General features: G+C 33.9%; 1 protein-coding gene and 1 long non-coding RNA gene across 3 annotated transcripts; one reads left to right on the plus strand and one right to left on the minus strand.

The window, feature by feature from the left end:
• The first annotated feature begins 9,564 nt into the window (after nucleotides 1–9,564).
• Nucleotides 9,565–16,052, plus strand: LOC141388666 (serine protease ea-like). Its single transcript, XM_073958812.1, has 4 exons — nucleotides 9,565–9,682; nucleotides 14,348–14,535; nucleotides 14,596–14,815; nucleotides 15,019–16,052. The coding sequence occupies exons 1-4, from the start codon at nucleotides 9,622–9,624 to the stop codon at nucleotides 15,744–15,746; spliced, it is 1,197 nt and encodes a 398-aa protein (XP_073814913.1). The 5' UTR covers nucleotides 9,565–9,621; the 3' UTR covers nucleotides 15,747–16,052.
• A 1,553-nt stretch (nucleotides 16,053–17,605) lies between these two features.
• LOC141390933 (uncharacterized) lies at nucleotides 17,606–18,169 on the minus strand. 2 transcript variants are annotated; one of them, XR_012409524.1, is made up of 3 exons: nucleotides 18,038–18,169; nucleotides 17,769–17,982; nucleotides 17,606–17,709 (listed from the first exon to the last, which is right to left on the minus strand). It is a non-coding gene; the product is annotated as an uncharacterized lncRNA (long non-coding RNA). The 2 variants fall into 2 exon arrangements; XR_012409523.1 differs by lacking the exon at nucleotides 18,038–18,169 and having other exon boundaries at nucleotides 17,769–18,017.
• Between the last annotated feature and the right edge of the window lie 668 nt (nucleotides 18,170–18,837).

The following is an 18,837-nucleotide window of genomic DNA, read 5'->3' on the forward strand; positions in this document are numbered from 1 at the left end:
GCCCCCATACAAACCACCCGATTTTCAGTATTTTGATGATTTTAGCTTCATTTGTTGGCCGAACTGTCTGTCGTTTCAAATTTGAGAGCTAGCAAAAATTCTTCAACAAGAATTGTTAATTTAGGTTCATATTTTCGTATAGCCCACATATAACGGTACCTCCCGATTTTCGGTATTGTGAGGATTCTAGCCGCAATTTTTAACCGAACTAGCTGTTATTTGACATTTGAAGTTCGCATTGATCACAATCCACGAGAAATATTCATCATAGGTCTAAGTTTTGGTATAGCCTCCATATAACGTTACGTACGTACAGATTTTCGGTATTTTGAGGATTTTAGCTACGATTTTTTCCCGAACTAGGAGTTATTTGACATTTAAAGTTCCCAGTGTTCGCAAAACTTCTCCACTAAAAATGTTCAACATATGTATGTAGGTCCCTGCTTTGGTATAGCCCCCATATAACGGTACCTCTAGAGTTTCGATATTTTGAGGACTTTAGCTACAATTTTTAACCGAATTAGCTAGAATTTGTCCTACATTTTTCAAGCAAACTACCAGTAATTTGACATTTGAGATTCCCAGTGATCACAAAACATCTCCATCAAAAACTGTCAACATAGGTCCATGTTTATACCCTCAGCATTTATGCTAACGAGGGTATATACACTTTCATACGGGCAAAATGTGCCTCATCGAAATAATGGTTTTAGACCCCAAGTATGTTTGGACGAAATGTGTTTTAGACAATTTGGAGTCGATTTAGCAATGTCCGTCCGTCTGTCTGTCTGTCTGTCTGTCCGTCTGTCTGGCTGGCTGGTGCGCACGATAACTCTCGAACGGATCAACCGGTTCGGTCCAAAATTTGGCGTTCCCAATATTTCGTCCAAACTTAGTTTAAGTTCGAAGATGGGTTATATCGATCCACTCCTTCCGGTACCTCCCCCACAAAAGTTTGAAAATGTTCGGAAAATTTGTGCGCGCGATTACTCTTGAAGGGAGTAACCGATTTGGTCCATACTTTGCACATCGTGAAATTTCTGCTAGACTAAGATGAGGTTCCAATTTGGACTCAATCGGTTGGTTCACTCCTTCGAATACCTCCCACACAAAATTTCGGAGAAGTTCAATTTAGGACCTGTTCTTGAATCGCTTCGTTTTTGTTTTAGTATTTTGTATTCATCAGGTTCAAGTATGGACTATATTTGTCCACTCCATCCGGTACCTCCCACACAAAATTTCGGATAAGTTCACTTTAAGACCTGATATCGAATCACTTTGATTTTTGTTGAAGCAACTTCCATTCGCTGCCTCAATTACGATGGTAAAAGTTTTTTTAGGGGCAAGTCCATACTTCTTGAGCAACCAGTCCGAAGAATGTAAAAACCCCCTATGGCACCATATGTTGTGGCTGGAGATCCACTTCCATAACGGTCAATGTCGATCCATTCCTTTTAGTATCTCTTCCGCAAAACTTTTGATCTTTAATCCCAATCAAAATTTTTTTCGGTTCAAACGCCCAACATTTTTAAACCCCCTAAATACATAAGTATTTTGGAAAAAAATTGAGGGTATACTTTTTAATTGTTCAATACCTACGGACTTACAATAGATTTCAATACAATTTTAACCACCTATCGGAAATGACTATATCGATATAGAATTGCACGCTGATCATAAATATATATAGTTTGTGGGGTTACAACCGGAATCACAAACTTAATATACCCTCCATTATATGGTGGAGCCTATAACATCATATCTGCGATATAGTTTGTTGTTATAAAGAAATACTGATTCTATAGCCAGCACCTAATTGTATGCTATGAAATATAAAAAAAAGAACAAAAGTTAACATAAATAGTGGTGAATGTACTATTTACTGTACACAGTAAAAATCAGGCAAGTTTTTATACCCTTCAACACAAGATGGAGTGGTCTGGTCCCGTACTTTAAATATAAATATACTTCTTAAATATATAAATATAACAAGTGAGCAAGTGCTATTGTCGGGACGGAACCGACTATGTAATACCCTTCACCACTACCACAGTGCATAACTTTTCACTGGTAAACATTTATTTTACGCAGGTACTAAACTTAGAACTAACTGATTTAGAACTAACTGAACCAAATTAATTAATAATTATTTTTTTTATTTGACTGCTGTCGACAATCTACTTGGTACTGATTGAATGCTTTGCTGGTCTTCCTAATTATCATATTACATGATTTTAATACGCCAAATAGATGCAGAATTATTTGTCAATAAAATAAAAACTTCTAAATATTAAAATTGGGATAACTTTGGGTCTTCTATAATAACTCTGTTATGGATATCCCATAATTTTATGAAAAAATGTGTTTATAATGGATTTGGGTGCCAAAAACATTATCTTTAGTTGGAAGAAACAAGAATACTATCAAAAATTCACTCAGAAGACTATAAAACACGGTATTAACTTAATGGGCTTTGGCGTGCACTAAAAGTTTGAAACATTTCCTTTAATTTGGAAGCCTGTACTTCGACAATTAAGACTCTGAATTTTATTAAATTGAAAACTGAAATGTGAACAAATTTCCATTATTTCCGCAGTTTCTGACTCTTATAGCCATCATCATGCTCCTCACATATGACCCGCTTTTAGACTTTCCAAAACAAAAGGAAATTATTTTAGTCATATAAAAAATTATATTTTACAAAATACTGAAGATTTTTGCATGTGATTTCATTCAGTTGCAACTGTTTTGACCATTAAAATTAAGGCCGCCATCAGACCATCTGCTTTTAAATGTATGACATTAGCTGTTCTGGAGTATTAGTATACCCAAAGTGACAACGTACATACATTTGAAAAAGCAGATGGTCTGATGGCGGCCTAAGCCGTGCTATGTATATTCAAATTTTTTCATAATTGTTGTTGCATTCGAGTCAAAACTTTTTATTTTCTTATTTTTGAAGCATTAAACTATAAATAATTGCAAAAAAATGTGACATTGAACCAGCACAGGTAATCTCCAAGAAAATGTAATATTTTTGTGTTATATTTGGTTGTTCATCATTTTGTAATATGTGTTTATATTTTTGTGAAATAGATCCCTAAATATGAAATATTGGAAAAATAAAAGAAGAATAAAAATCAAAAATACGTCGTTTTCTTTTTCAATTGACCTATAGCCAAACAAAACCACTAATAAAGAGAATTGCAAAAAAATACCTAATTTCACATTCAAAAAAATATTTTAGAGACATTTTTCTAAAACGTGCAATTTTGTTGCAAATGTATTGGCCACCACTGTATATTCATAAAATTCTAAGTAGATACAAAGATGTCTGTCCGTATGTCTGTTGAAAAAAGACACAACTCTCAATTTATAAGGTACTAGCTGAACCCGTTGCGCTTCGCTACCCCGACTAAGATAAAATACAAAGTAATAACTATAATTATATTAGCTTTAAATGCTACAATTATTAATACTTTAACGAACAAATAAAGGAGATAAGAATGCGTTCTCTACCCGTTCAGTGCTGTGTAAATATATAAGGGAGCTATATCCAAATCTGAACCGATTTCAATATAATTGGCATACTTATTTCTAGACCCAATTCCGTCACACATTCCACATTTCATTGAAATTGGGCATACGTAGCTTATTTGGTACATAAAATACATGAAATCGCCCGAAAATATATATGGGAGCTATATCCAAATCTGAACCGATTTCAATATAGTTTGGCAAATATATTTCTAGACCAAATTCCGTTACTTATTCCAAATTTGGAGACTGTATCTGTAATTCACAGATCGACGCGAAATTTCAAAAATTCATATAGCCTAATTTACTTTCAGGCCGTGTTGCAATATATCCTCAAATTTTCACGAAGATCGGTTCATCTGTTTTCGAGTCCATAAATTACAAACAAACAAACGTACAAACATTTTTCTATTTTATATATATATATATATATATATATATATAGCTGTATAATTTGGTACAGAAGTTTATATTACTTCTAGGATGTCTGGTATTTAAAATAGGTTATATCGGTCCATGTTTTGTTATAGCCTCTATTGACCGACATTTTTAAGGTTCTATGCTTATTATTACTCCGAAATGGCTGAAATTTGGTATTTAGTCTTCGATGGGGGAACAAAACTTTCCACCTAAAATTTGTCGGTATAGGTCCACGTTTTCATATAGCCACCTTAGAACGGTACCTACCGTTTTTCGGTATTTTGAAGGTTGTTGCCTCAATATCCAACCGAAATTGCTGAAATTTGGTTTTTAGTCTTCGTTGGGGGTGTAAAACTTTCCACCATAAATTTGTCGGTATAGGTCCACGTCTTCGGTATAGGCCAATAGAAAGCTGCCACCCGATTTTCGATATTTTTAAGGTTGTTGTCTCAATATCCAACCGAAATGGCTAAAATTTGGTATTTAGTCTTCGTTGAGGGTATACAACTTTCCAGTTGAAATTTATCGCCACACACAGAAAAAAAGGCCTCTCTAACATATGCCCCAAACATATTTTGCAGCAAACATATATTTGTTTTCAAGCAGTCCCAAACATAACATATGTTTGGGTCCTGGAAAAAAATACATGTTTTGGGTGCAAAATTATGTGTTTGGGTGCAAACAAATACAAACCCAAAAGCCACAAAAAAAAAAACAAACAAACACATGCACCAGTGGGCGGTTACTGAGAGCAAGGGAGCGTAAATTTCAATGTAAAACATATTGAAATACATGCTCACTTGCTCTCAGGAAGCGCTCACTGACGCTTTTCCATTATATACACACATTTTTCACATAATTCCTAACAAATACATAACACACTTTAATAAAAGAAAAACTGAATGAAATAATTTGAAAATAGTCACACTTTAAAAAAAAAATATATAGAAACATCGTTGAACGCTTCTCCTTATATATGTATGTATGTAATTACCAATAAAATAATTTCATTCACCTTTTCGATTCAATTATAAAATGTAAGGGTCATTTAATTTACTAAAAAGCACCATTTCTTTAATAAAACACAAAACACTGATTTATTCACACACTTTACCGTCTTTACTCTACGATGGTATTTAAAAAAAAAACTGAAGAAAAAGAACAAGATAATTCATACCATTTTTTCTTTTCCTCTTCGCTTGCTACGTTGGTTAACAACGACAAAGCAAGAAACACACGTGTTTGACGCATACACGCCACCAAAGCACCAAAGCCCCTTCTTCGCTTCTACGTCTTCTATTATAACATACACACAGCTTTTTATTATAAAACAACATTCCGCAGCCGCTAGAGCACTGTTGTTACTCTCTTTGACAAACATCCTCTATCCAACCATAAAATATATGTTCAAATATAACTGAGATATATTACAAATAAAATTGAGATATATTACAAAATGTTGCAAACAAATATTTGTTTGGATACAAACAAATTATGTTTGGATCCAAACATATATTTGTTTGCAACCAGTCCCAAACAAACATTTGTTTGGGTCACCATAGAACGATCCCTTCCGATTTTCGGATCCCACCGAAATGGCTGATGTTTGGTATTTAGTTTTCGTTAATAACACTATGCAACACTGAAAATGCAAACAACTTCTAGTATGCATTTTTTGAAAGTACATATTTAGACTATAAAAACCCTAGTAGGGTTTTGTCCTGTCAGATCCAGTTCGGATTTTATGGCCTCATCTAAACCGGGCTAAATCAACACTTTTTTGCATTTATTAGGCCTTTATCTCAGAAACGAATATGAATTTGGCCTTGCTGTCTTTAGCAATATTGTAGCCCTAAACTAGTAGAACTTATCTTTTGAAAAAACCACATAAGAAAAAATTCATCTAGGACATCAAAATCTATAAAATATAGAAAATTTTACATATTTGCTGAAATTCTGGTCCGTATCGGCAAAACTATTGGGAGTTGAACCAAGTAGTCTTTAGCAAAAATCTTCCAAATAAAGTTCTCAATTCTTTAGAACATTCTGAAACTCTAAAATGCTTACTTCATGTTGTTTCAGTGGTATTTTGCATCATATCTTTTACAGTACGCATTTCAAACACAGTTCACACCAACAGTTTATTCTCGCATTTCGGATTTCACTACTTTATTGACATTTTTATTAAATCGTCATTTAAAAATTTAATGAAAACAACGGGATAGAGGCATTTTACAACAATGACATGTTCTGAAGAGTTGTGTATTACATTCCAGGGAATATTTTTCCAAAAGAAAATATTCAGAAAAAATTAAAGGTTTTGGAGATACGGTGCGAAATGTATAAAAATTGTTTAATTTTTGCATATATTGTGAAATTTGAGGCAATAAATGTAGTTTTTCGAGTTCATTACTTCTCTAAATATTTTATTCTTGTCCGAACCTACAAATTTGCTTCAGAGGTCATTGGTTTCAGAGATATAGCCCCGAATTTCTTTAAAAACTCAATATTTAACCATGTTTAGATGGGGCCATAAAATCCGAGCTGGATCTGACACAACAAAACCCAACTAGGGTTTCTTGTCGTTTGGGTCTGCACTTTCAAAAAATCCTCAGTTCGAATTGTTTGCACAAGATCACCTTAAAAATGTTGCACAGTGTAATTGTTCCACAAACATGTCTGATGGGACAAGGGAGTCTTCTTTCATATCAATGAGTGCACCCCGATTCATATTAGCTCAATGATATGGGACCTACTGTTTATCGCCGAGCCGGAACGGCGTGTCCTACGACACCACTTGTAGAGAAGTTTTACATGGCTGAAATACTAAGGAAATGTCGCCAACATTACTGAGGGGTATTTTGGTGCCGTTTGAAAACGTTTGATATTGCCTATCGCAAAAAACTATATACCCAGGTTTAAGTTTGGTCCCCATGAACTACAAGAATCTACTTTTCGATAACATAAAGGAAAGTTGTTATCGTAGTACATGTGTACATGGTTCTTGAACAGGCATATGTATCCAGATAAAGCCACTGGTCGTTTAAACGGCACAAAAATTGTTCAAAAATTGACGTAAAACTCTATTTTTTCGAATATTTTTGTGGGTTTTTTTGCATTTTGTTATAGTATTGTCTGTTATCTGTCATTTCACGCTTATAAAGCTTTATTTTACCTACATATGTACATATTTCCACACAATTGGCCTAAAACCCAAGCTATTAAAAAATGGCGCTTTTTGTAATTTTCGACTTTTGATGAACAATTTATATATGCGATAAAAGTTTAATCATAAATGTTAGAATCTTATAAAAGATGTGTTTGTTTACTCAATAATTTGTACAAATTTGTACAAGTCCAGTAACTTCTTGTAAACGACTAAGGTCTTTTCCATTGTACTGTAGAGTAAACGAACAACATCCAGTAAAAATTCGTACAAATTTTGAGTAAACGAATACACATAGAGTCAGGGATTTGTTAGAAATATAGTAAGAGTATTTTCTCAATCAAAAACCAAGGGATTGGCATATAAGGATATGCCTACATACATACATATGTATGTATATTACCCTCCAAAGTCTTTGGCACTTTTAGAAGAAGGAAAACTATACGTTTTAGAGAAAAAATGTATATATTAAGAAATGGTTAAAAAGTCTCAAAAATATAATTTTCACAAACAATTTTAAGTTTTCTCGCAAAAAAATATTCTCGGCGCTAGGTGGGTTATTTATCTGCTAATGTTTACTTTTTTGTTTTGTCAAATATGCAATAAACACAATAATCATAAAGGAACAATGAACCTATATAATTTTAATCTTGGTTCAAAACGTTTAATCATTCACTTTTTGTGTGAAAACTTTCCAAAAACAAAGTCTAAATTTTTGTCTTCAAACAAGGTTAATAAAGTTACGTTCAGCAGGAGTGAACCTTTTATAGCCTACGCCATTATGTGGGGAGTATATTATAAGTCGGTTGGTTCAAAAGTTTGTAATACATCGAAATAATGGACGTTCACATAGCAAATTGAATGTCTCGACAAGCTGAGTCGATCTGGCTATGTGTGTCCCAGATGGGCAGACGGACACACGTAGCCAGATCGACTCAGTTCGTCGAGACATTCAATTTGCTATGTGAAGGTCCATTTTTTCGAACCAACCAACTTATAATATACTCCCCACATAATGGGGAGTATTTTTGCCTGTTGATGGGAGTCCAATAGAGGAAGACGCTTACTTAGGCAAAATACTTATGTGCAGAAAAATTTAACGTTTGTTGTACGAGTATTTCCGCTTCTATTAGGGTTATTCCAAAGGTCGCATGGAAATGTGCTTAATAATATGGAGTCCTTAATATTGATGTCATTTTGTACTTGTAGATTGGTACGACTAATTTCTTTTTTTCAATTTTTAGGAATGTTCCCAATTTATGACACATATTAATGTTGTTTTCAAGGAGTTGCGCCCCACTTTTTGCTAATGACTGAACTAATCCCGTTTGAAAACTACAATTCGATACGGTGTTTTATCTTTCTTTAGTTTGTGGCTGGCTGGAGCAATGTTGTTTTGCTGTTCTCTGTGATTGTTCTATTCTTGTGATTTCATTTTCCATTGATGTTTTCTTCGTATAAAGCAACCGCAAACTAAACTATTTATACGATTAAATGTATTTTTATTTGAGTTTGTTTTAATAATAAAATTCTAAACCGCTGTCACGGTGCTCTTGAACCAAATTTAAATGGAAGGTGCCTACACCTGGAAAGTTTGTGCGGATTCTGAAACTACAATGTTCATAGATGAAAAAAATAAGAAAACACAAAAATTCACCTGAGCACTTTTTAAATAAAACGCGATTCATGTTGACATTTTAAGGGTTTTTTAGGTTTTCACGATTTTGCTTGGAAACCGTAAGTGCTATCGAAATGGAACTAAAGAATACATATGTTGTAGCTATAAAAATTCTCTACACGATTGACTTTTAGGATTTTTTCGTAGTTTTTACCATTATTGAGACATAGAAGTTCAAATTAGGGCAATGGGTTGACTGCAATTTCCCAACTTAAACTTGTATATCTCTAAAATGGTACAACCTAGGAAAAAATTACGAAAGCCAATCTTGTACAGAATTTTCACAGCTAAAACATATTCTTTAGTTCCATTCCCTGAAACATTGCTGTTTCAGAATCCGTTAGTTAAGGTGCACTGTGCATAACATTGTAATATAAGAAGGCGATACAGTCAATCCATTGTCCTAATTTGAACTTCTATATATCAATAACGACAAAAACTACGAAGATATCATAAAAGCCAATCTTGTAGAGAATTTTTATAGCCACAACATTTTCCTTAGTCCCATTTCGAAAGGACTTGCGGTTTCCAAGCAAAATGAAAACCTAAAAACCCTTAAAAATGTCAACTTGAATCGCAAAAACTTCCCAGGTGTAAGCACATTCCATTTAAATTTGGTTCAAGAGCACCGTGCTGTGTAATATATTCCATTATCAGATGGAGCCAAATTTTTGAGCATTAGGCGACATGCATGAGAGCATTATGAATGAAATCATTGTACAATGATTTTGACAGTCCGGCAAGACGATGGTAAGTCAGTCAACGATAATCTGGCGTTTAGTTAAAACGTGCGTGAAACAAGTTGTTCTATTTAGTGAAAATGTTTGCGAGTCTCGCGAGAAATGTGTGCTTATTGATCATTTTTTGTGCGACAGTTAAAGGTAGTAAACTTTATTAAAAAAGAAATTTAAGCATTAAAATAAAACAGAATAAAACTATGGGGTTCATGTCAACAAGACTTCAAAACTACTACATAAAATATTATACGGGTCACTGATATACCTGTGGTTATTAAAAGAAAATGCTCAAGTTTTAGCAATTATATAGTTTGAAAAACATTGTGAATTACTAAGGACTGGCTTATTGACCTTAATTCAGGTGGTAACGAGCAACTTAGCTAAGAACTAAGAATTGTATGCGAGTATATTTTCCACAATCTTGGAACACAAAGTATCAATTTACTACCAACTTAACTGAAAATTTAAAGTTGAAATATTAGAAATAATAAAACTTTTTGTTACTTCTACATAAGCCAATTAAAAATAACAATAAAAATAAATAAACAATAAAATAAAAAAAATTGGGCGCCACCCAGTATCGCTCTATCTCGGGGGTAATATTAAAGACCTAAAGTAAATAATCAACCCGATTATAATGGTTCCCTTTGTGAGATGCTCACGAGGGAGCTGTATCTCACATTCACCTTCTCACGCTATCATGAATGACCAGTGAAAACAAAACAAGAGAACCAGAGTTAAAACATTTGACATTGAAAAAATAAAAAAATAAATCGTGTTATCATAATATAATTTAAACATATTTTTTTTTATTTAATAAATAGCTAATTTTTGTAAAAAACACGATTATTGAATAAAAAATAAGAAATATTAAAAAAAAATAAGTTATAGTGTATAAATGTATAAATGCACTAAAAACTAGAAAATAATTTTTCTCTTAGCCTCAATAAGTATATTATTGTTCCTGATGGGATCTCTCAAAAAAAAAAAACGCTTGCTGTTTATTTCCATTTAATTTTATCACCATTTTTATTTTAAATGCAAGCGTTTTATTTGACAGATCCCATTATGAAGAGGCTTATTGAGGCTAAGAGAAAAATAATTTTCTACTTTTTAGTGCATTTATAAATAAAACACCCTAACATATTTTTTATACCCTCCATGATAATATGGAGGGTATAATTAAATTTGTCATTCCGTTTGTAACACATCGAAATACTCGTTGGAGACCCTATCAAGTATATATATTCTTGATCAGCATAAATTTAAGTCAAAATAGCCCTGTCCGTATGTCCGTCCTTTGAAATCAAAATACAGATCGCAATTTTTAAGATATAGCTTTATAATTTGGCATAGAAGTTTCCATTGCTCCTAGAATGACTGGTAACGAAAACTTTTTAATATAGCCCCCATAGAATGGTACCTCCCGATTTTCGGTATTTTGAAGGTTTTAGCCTCAATAACACACCGAATTGGCTGAAATTTGATATTTAGTCTTCGTTGGGGGTATAAAACTTTCTACATGAAATTTGTCGGTATAGGACTACGTTTTCATATACATAGCATCCATAGAACGGTACCTCCCGATTTTCGGTATTTTGAATATGCCAATATGCCACCGAAATGACTGAAATTTGGAACATTGTCTTCGTTGGGGGTATTAAACTTTCCACCTGAAATTTGTCATTATAGTTCCACATCTTTATATAGCCCACATAGAACGGTACCAACCGATTTTGGTATTTTGAAGGTTTTAGCCTCATTATCACACAGAAATGGGTGAAATTTGGCTCTGAGACTTTGTTGTGGGTATAAAACTTTTCCCCAGAAATTTGTCGGTATTTTGAAGGTTGTGGCCACTATAACCCATCGAAATGACTGAAATTTGCTATTTAGTCTTTGTTGTGGGTATAAAACTTTTCCCCAGAAATTTGTTGGTACAGGTCCACGCCTTCATATAGCCCCCATAGAACGGTACATCCTGATTTTTTGGTATTTTGAAGGTTTTGGCCTCAATATTCCACCGAAATGGCTCAAATTTGGTATTAAGTCCTCGTTGTGGGTATAAAACTTTCCCCAGAAGTTTATCGGTACGTGGACCTGTACCTCTTAGTCTTTGTTGTGGGTATAAAACTTTTCCCCAGAAATTTGTCGGTAGCGGTTCACGCCTTAATATAGCGCCCATAGAACAGTTCCTCCGAATTTTCGGAATTTTGAAGATTGTGGCTACAATAACCCATCGAAATGGCTGAAATTTGGTATTTAGTCTCTGTTGTGGGTATAAAACTTTTCCCCAAAAATTAGTCCTATAGGTCCACGCCTTAATATAGCCCCAGTAGAACGGTACCTCCCGATTTTCGGTATTTTGAAGGTTGTGGCCACTATAACCCACCTCCCAATATTCAGAAAGTACCAAATTTCTGCGATTTCCGTGTGATAATGAAGCTAATACCTTCAAAATACCGAACATTGGGTGTTACCGTTTTATGGAGGCTATATGAAAATTGTGGACCGATATAGCCCATTTACAATACCAAACATCCTAGGAGTAATAGAAACTTCTATACCAAATTACAAAGCTCTTAAAAATTGAGAGCTGTATCTTGATTTCAACAGAAGGACGGACATGGTTATATCGACTTAGAATTTTACGGACAAATTTAACTTTACCCTCCATATTATGGTGGAGGGTATACAAATGTTCAAAAGTGTAACAGTCTGTTTGAATAATTTTTAATTTTTACCGGGTATTTACCCGGTAAATACCCACACGGTGGGTAAATACCGGGTAAAAACCCATTTGTGGGTATTTATTTGGGTATTTACAATATTGAATTGCCAATACAACATCTTACACCCAATTCTTGGGTATAGGTTGTGAAATCGTTTTAAAATGGACAGTTTTACAATACTTTAAACAAGTGGGTAAATACTTGGGTAAGTACCCCAGTATTTACCCAAATGTTGGGTAAAAACTCTTTAACTGTCGAACCACTTGACGTAGGCTAACAAAATTTGGCTCAAATCTTTCTTACATCAATAGTATTAAAGGTATTGAAAATGGAGTCCCTGGGTCCATTTTTTGGTATAGCCCCCATATAGCCGTACCTCCCGATTTAAGGTATATTTCATCTATTAGCCACATTTTACAACCAAATTGGCTGTAATTTGGCGCAGTCAGTGGAGTGAAAATGGAGTCGATAGGACCCAAAGATCCCATTTTCTGTACCAGAAGTTATTTGATAAAACAAAGATTTCAGTCCAATTTTTGCAACCTACGTCAATTGGTTCGGCAGATAAATAGATTTTACCCGAAATCGGGGTACCCTTATATGGGGGCTATTAGAAAACGTGGACCTATGTTGACAATTTTTTGCAAGGACAGTTTCTACATATTGAGAACTCACTGTGGCAAATTTCAGCCAATATGATTGTAAAATGTGGATAGTAGGTAAAAAATACCTTAAATCGGGAGGTACGGATATATGGGGGCTATATCAAAACATGGACCCAAGGACTCCAATTTCAATACCTAGCGTTCTATTGATATGAGAAAGATTTGAGCCAAATGTTGTTAGCCTACGTAAGTGGTTCGACAGTTAAAGAGTTTTTTACCCAATATTTGGGTAAATACTCGAAATCGGGTACCCTTAAATGGGGGCTATTAGAAAACGTGGACCTATGTTGACAAATTTTTGCAAGGATATTTGCTACATATTGAGAACTCACTGTGCTAAGTTTCAGCCAATATGATTGTAAAATATGGCTAATAGGTAAAAAATACCTTAAATCGGAAGGTACGGTTATATGGGGGCTATATCAAAACATGGACCCAGTCAGCCTACGTCAAGTTGTTCCGCAGTTAAAGAGTTTTAACCACGATTTGGAAAAATACTCGAAATCGGGGTACCCTTATATGTGGGCTATTAGAAAACGTGGACCTATGTTGACACATTTTTGCAAGGATATTTTCTACATATTGAGAACTCGCTGTGCCAAATTTCAGCCAATATGATGGTAAAATGTGGTTAATAGGTAAAAAATACCTTAAATCGGGTTATATCAAAACATGGACCCAGAGACCCCAGTATTTACCCATTGGGTATTTACCCACTGTCCATCTCTACCTACTTTCACAGAGGGCCATCCCTGTACATTCCCTGACAATTTCAGGAAAATCAGTTCAATAGTTTCTGTAGAAAATATTAAAATTGAAAAAGGGGGCGTAAAAGTGGGCGTGGTCAAGTTGGGTTATGGCGAACATTTCACAAAAAGAATTATCCAAATCGGTCCAGCCGTTCTCAACTGATGCCATTACCAACGAACGACATTTGATTTTTATTTATAAAGATTTACTTAGAGGTAGTTTACACTATCTATCAATGCCATATGACACGAAATAAAAACATTCCATATCTACCCACGCAGGCAATGTGGAGACCTAATTTTATTACATTTTTGCTGGTGTGGGCGAACAAAGTAAATGGCGTAAGAAAAATTCCCGACTATATAATGATGATAAATTTCATGTCATATGACATTTACATATAGTGTAAACCACCCCTTAACTGGATACCTTTATGATGTGACCAGATAATAAATTAAAGGTTTAACTCACTTAACTATTATCAAAACAAAAATTATATCTTCAGATTTTGAATTACATTTTCTCAGTTGCAAATGTTTCGAGTAGGACCAAAAGTGAGTTCGAGCTTTGTTTTGTATATGTTTGTAAAATAGGTAGTCGTTCCAGTTGCAAATGTTTTGAGCAGCACTGTATTTCCTTTTTTGTTTGTATTTTTTTTCTAGCCACCATTGTATCATATAGCGCCTGTACAAATCCCCATAACGAAAAAGGCATTTGTATGCCAATTATTCAATGCAACTACCTACTGGATATGATGCACTCCAATGCCACTGCGGAAAATAGAAAGTTTTTAGCTAAAAGTCAATGTGGTAATGATGGGTCACCAGCATCACTTGAAAAAAGAATATTGGTAAAATTAAAGATAAGAATTTAAAATGTTCACTTTTGTAGTTCACTTACTGTTTTGCAGGTATGCTGTCTGGAACGACACCGTCACACTCATGATGCAATTAATAATGTGTTGCATCATGGTCACAATAAAATTCGACGTACTCGGAAAGAAACATTACCTGGTAATAAATTACCCCGTCCAGGAGAATGTGGAGTAAGTATGTCGAATAGAATACTTCGCGGAAATATTACAGATATCGATGAATTTCCATGGATGGCATTAATCCAAATAAAAACGGGTAAGTTGAACGAACATACACAGCAGAAAGCAGAATCAGAAGATAATGCAACTGTTGTTCTTCCATAACAATTGGAATTCGGTGATCAAGAGACAACCGATTTTGCATACACATTAACATTTTGATATTTTTTGTTAATTTTAAATATCTTTTGCCATATTTGTAGATATGTATGACTCATATTGAATCCAATTATTTTTCAGGTCCCAGTAGATTTCACTTCAACTGTGGCGGTAGTCTTATAAATTCACGTTATGTTTTAACTGCCGGACATTGTGTTAAATTTGAACAAATAAACTGGGAGCTATATGCTGTACGTTTGGGAGAATGGAACTTAACAGTTGATCCTGATTGTCTGGTAGATTATCGTGGACGCAAAGAATGCATGCCACGCGTTATCGATATCCGTATCGATTATGCCATTGTTCATCCAGCGTATATTCCAGCATCGAGAGAACACTTTCATGACATTGCCATTATACGTTTAAAGGAAAGTGTAGCCGGTTATCCTCACTTGATACCCATTTGTTTACCTGTCGACCCTAGTATACGCTATAAAAAATTTACAAAACGAGTTGTGAGTGTTGCCGGTTGGGGTGCAACTGAAAATAGTACAAGCAGTGCAGTAAAATTAAAGGCAAAGCTAAGAGTGGGGAATATTCCAGAATGTCAAAAAAGATATCGAAAAGTTTCAATATCGCTGAATTCACATTATCAAATGTGCGCTAGCGGTGTCAAGGGCGTTGACTCATGTACTGGTGATTCTGGAGGTGCTCTAATGGTACAAGAACATATAGATAACCGTAATGTGTACTTTGCTGTAGGCATGGTATCGTTCGGACCTGTACCATGTGCTTCAAAATCTCTGCCGGGTGTTTATACGCGCATTGGGAATTACATTGATTGGATAATTGAAAATTTATTGCCATAATAGCTTTATTTATAGAGTTATAATTTAATTGTAGCTTATTATTTTTTATACATCGTACATAAATACATGGTCCCGGTCCACACTAGAGTAATTTCAATGAAATTTTGACATGGAATTAAAAGAAAATGTAAAATAAAACGGTGTGTTTATTTCATACGAATATTTCAACAAAGCAAAATCGACGAACACATGAAACCGTGTACACTAGTTTCTTGAAATTATGTGTTTTTCCCAAAAAAAAGTCGCAAAATTTCATGTCAAAATTTCAGTGAAATTACTCTAGTGTGGCCCGGGACATACATATATGAAGTATTGTTGTGTAATTTGGAATAATTTGTCAATTCTGAAATAAGTACGAAATTAGTTTAATAAATTCTCATTTGTATGCACAACATTTTTCCTTCCAAACACTTATATTTTTTCAAATTTACAAAAGAAACAAGTAAAAAATCGTTAATTCGGCCAGGCCGAACTTTTTATACACTCCACCATGAAATATACCTGTACACAATTTTGTGTAGCTGAAAATGTCTTTAATTGGGTGGCACCCTTATATGCGGCCTATATCAAAGTGTGGACCTTTGTTGAAAATTGTGGGTGGAGAAATTTTGTGACCATTAGGAATATCAACGGTCAAATTATAGGGAGCTCGATCAAAACATGTAGCTAAAATCATCAAAATACAGAAAATCGGGAGGTAAAGTTATATGGGGGCTATACCAAAACATGGAGCTACGTTAAGAATTTTTGGTGTAGAAGTTTTGCGATCATTCGAAACCTCAAATGTCAAATTACAGCTAGTTCCATGAAAAATTATAGCTAAAATCCTAAAAATTCCGAAAGTCGGTTAAATGGACCTATGTTGACAATTTTCAAAGGAGAAGTTGTGTGACTGCAGGGAACTCCAAATGCCAAATTACAGCTAATTCGGTTAAAAATTTTAGCTAAAATCCTCAAAATACCGAAAATCGGGAAGTTCAGTTATATGGGGGCTATACCAAAACATGGATCTATTTTGATAAATTTTGGTGGAAAAGTTTTGTGACCACTTGAAACTTCATATGTCAACTGACAGGTAGTTTGGTGAAAAATGTTGCTAAAATCCTGCGGACAATACCAAAACATGGACCCATGCTGACAAATTTAGTTGGAGAGGTTTTGTGACCACTGGGAATGTCAAATGTCAAATTACCTGCAGTTCGGTCAAAAATATACCTAAATCCTGAAAATACTGAAAATCGGAAGGTCCGTTTGGTTATATGGGAGCTTTACCAAACAAACCTTGGACCTATGTTGAAAGTTTTTTGTGTAGAAGAATTTCAATCACTGGGAACCTCAAATGTCAAATTACATGCAGTTCGGTCAAACAAATTTAGCTAAAACAAGTAAGAACGGCGTTAAGTTCGGCAGGGCCGAACTTGTTATACCCTCCACCACAAGTTGTATTGAAGTAAAATGGAATAATTAGTTTCCTTTCGTGTATGAAGAATACTAACCCAACATACCAAAAAAGCTTGAGAATTATATTATAATAAGCTTACCAACATAAGCCTTAAGCTTATAAAAGACTTGAGAAATCAGTTGTTAAAAGCTTATGTCATAATTGTAGAAAAATCGAAACGGAACCCTTGTTTATAAGCTTACCCTTGTAATTGTAGAACAAGCTTATGCGATTAATATTATCTTAAGCTTACCCTTGTAATAGTAAAACAAGCTTACATATATTTTTTAATTTTTTATTAAAATTTTATAAATTCAGTTCATATTTTGAGATTTAGTTATAAATTTATCATTGTTATTTTTTAATTTAAATTAAGTTGATTAGTGATTTAAGTTTTCAATCTATGATATAATTAAAATAATTATATTTACAGTTACGTTTTTTGGTTTTATAATTGTTTCGCATCTTTATACGATTTTTCGCGAACCGTCTTGAATGAATGTGTCGTTGGAGTTGCGGCATCTATGAAAAATAGAAATTTAGTTATAATTTTTTCAGTTAATTTTGTAAATTGAACTTACTTTATATAGCCGTTCTTGTGCAATAGTTGTGCGCCTTGCACTCTGTATGCACGGTTTCGATTCTCAGGTCGGGCAAAAACATCATACTCTCCAACGGTGGCAAAATATCCCTCAGCGTAATGTAGGCGACATTTCCTGATCAACCATGAAAAACTTTTATACAAGTGGTGTCGTAAAACACTCCGTTCGGATTCAGCGATAACAAGTTGGTCCCCTATAATTAAGTCAATATGAAGCGGCGTGCACTGATTGATATCAGATAAATCTACCGTGTCTATTAGGGGATGTGTATGGGAACATATGTATGAATATCAATTATATAATTATTCAAATTTTCACCACTTTCACTTTGTTCGCATTCACTTCTACTTTCATCACAACCGCTATTTATGTCACCAATCCTGAAAACATCTTCGCATTCGTAATTTTTTGGTTTTTAAGAATTCAACCGAACTTCTACATTGACTTTTTTGTCTTTCAACACTTTTTATATTTTTTGGCATTGCAATTATATTTTAGCACAACACGGATATTTATTTGTTAACACAACGCGGATATACATTTAATTACATAAAAACTAAAAAATCACAAAAAAAGTTTCTACAAAAACTAATTTATCAAGAAATGTCAATTAACAAAATAATTTTCAGGCAGACTTAAGAAAAGTTTGTGCATGTAATAGTTTTTCAAGCATTGTTAAAAATTGATTGTGAATTTTCTATTTTTATAATATTATTCTCAAGTCCTATTACTTTTTATTTTTATTTGGTATGTTGGGAAATTTCAGCAATTTCGGTAAAACAATGTGAGGCACCATTCAAAACGTCGATCTATACCGACAAATTTCTGACGAAAAGTTTTTAGGCTCAAAGAAGATTAAATACCAAATTTCCTATATTTCGGTAAGAGAATGATCGGCCCTAGGGCTTAAAATTGCATTCACTGAAATAAATAAATAAATAAATAAATAAATAAATAAATAAATAAATGTGGCTAAAACTAAAAAAATACCGAAAATCAAAAAGTAAGCTTCTATGGGGATATAGGAAGACGTGTACCTATACTGATA

Source organism: Musca autumnalis, unplaced genomic scaffold, assembly GCF_047663935.1.
Source record: "Musca autumnalis isolate F117 unplaced genomic scaffold, ASM4766393v1 scaffold_1, whole genome shotgun sequence".
Classification (NCBI taxonomy): Eukaryota; Metazoa; Arthropoda; class Insecta; order Diptera; family Muscidae; genus Musca; species Musca autumnalis.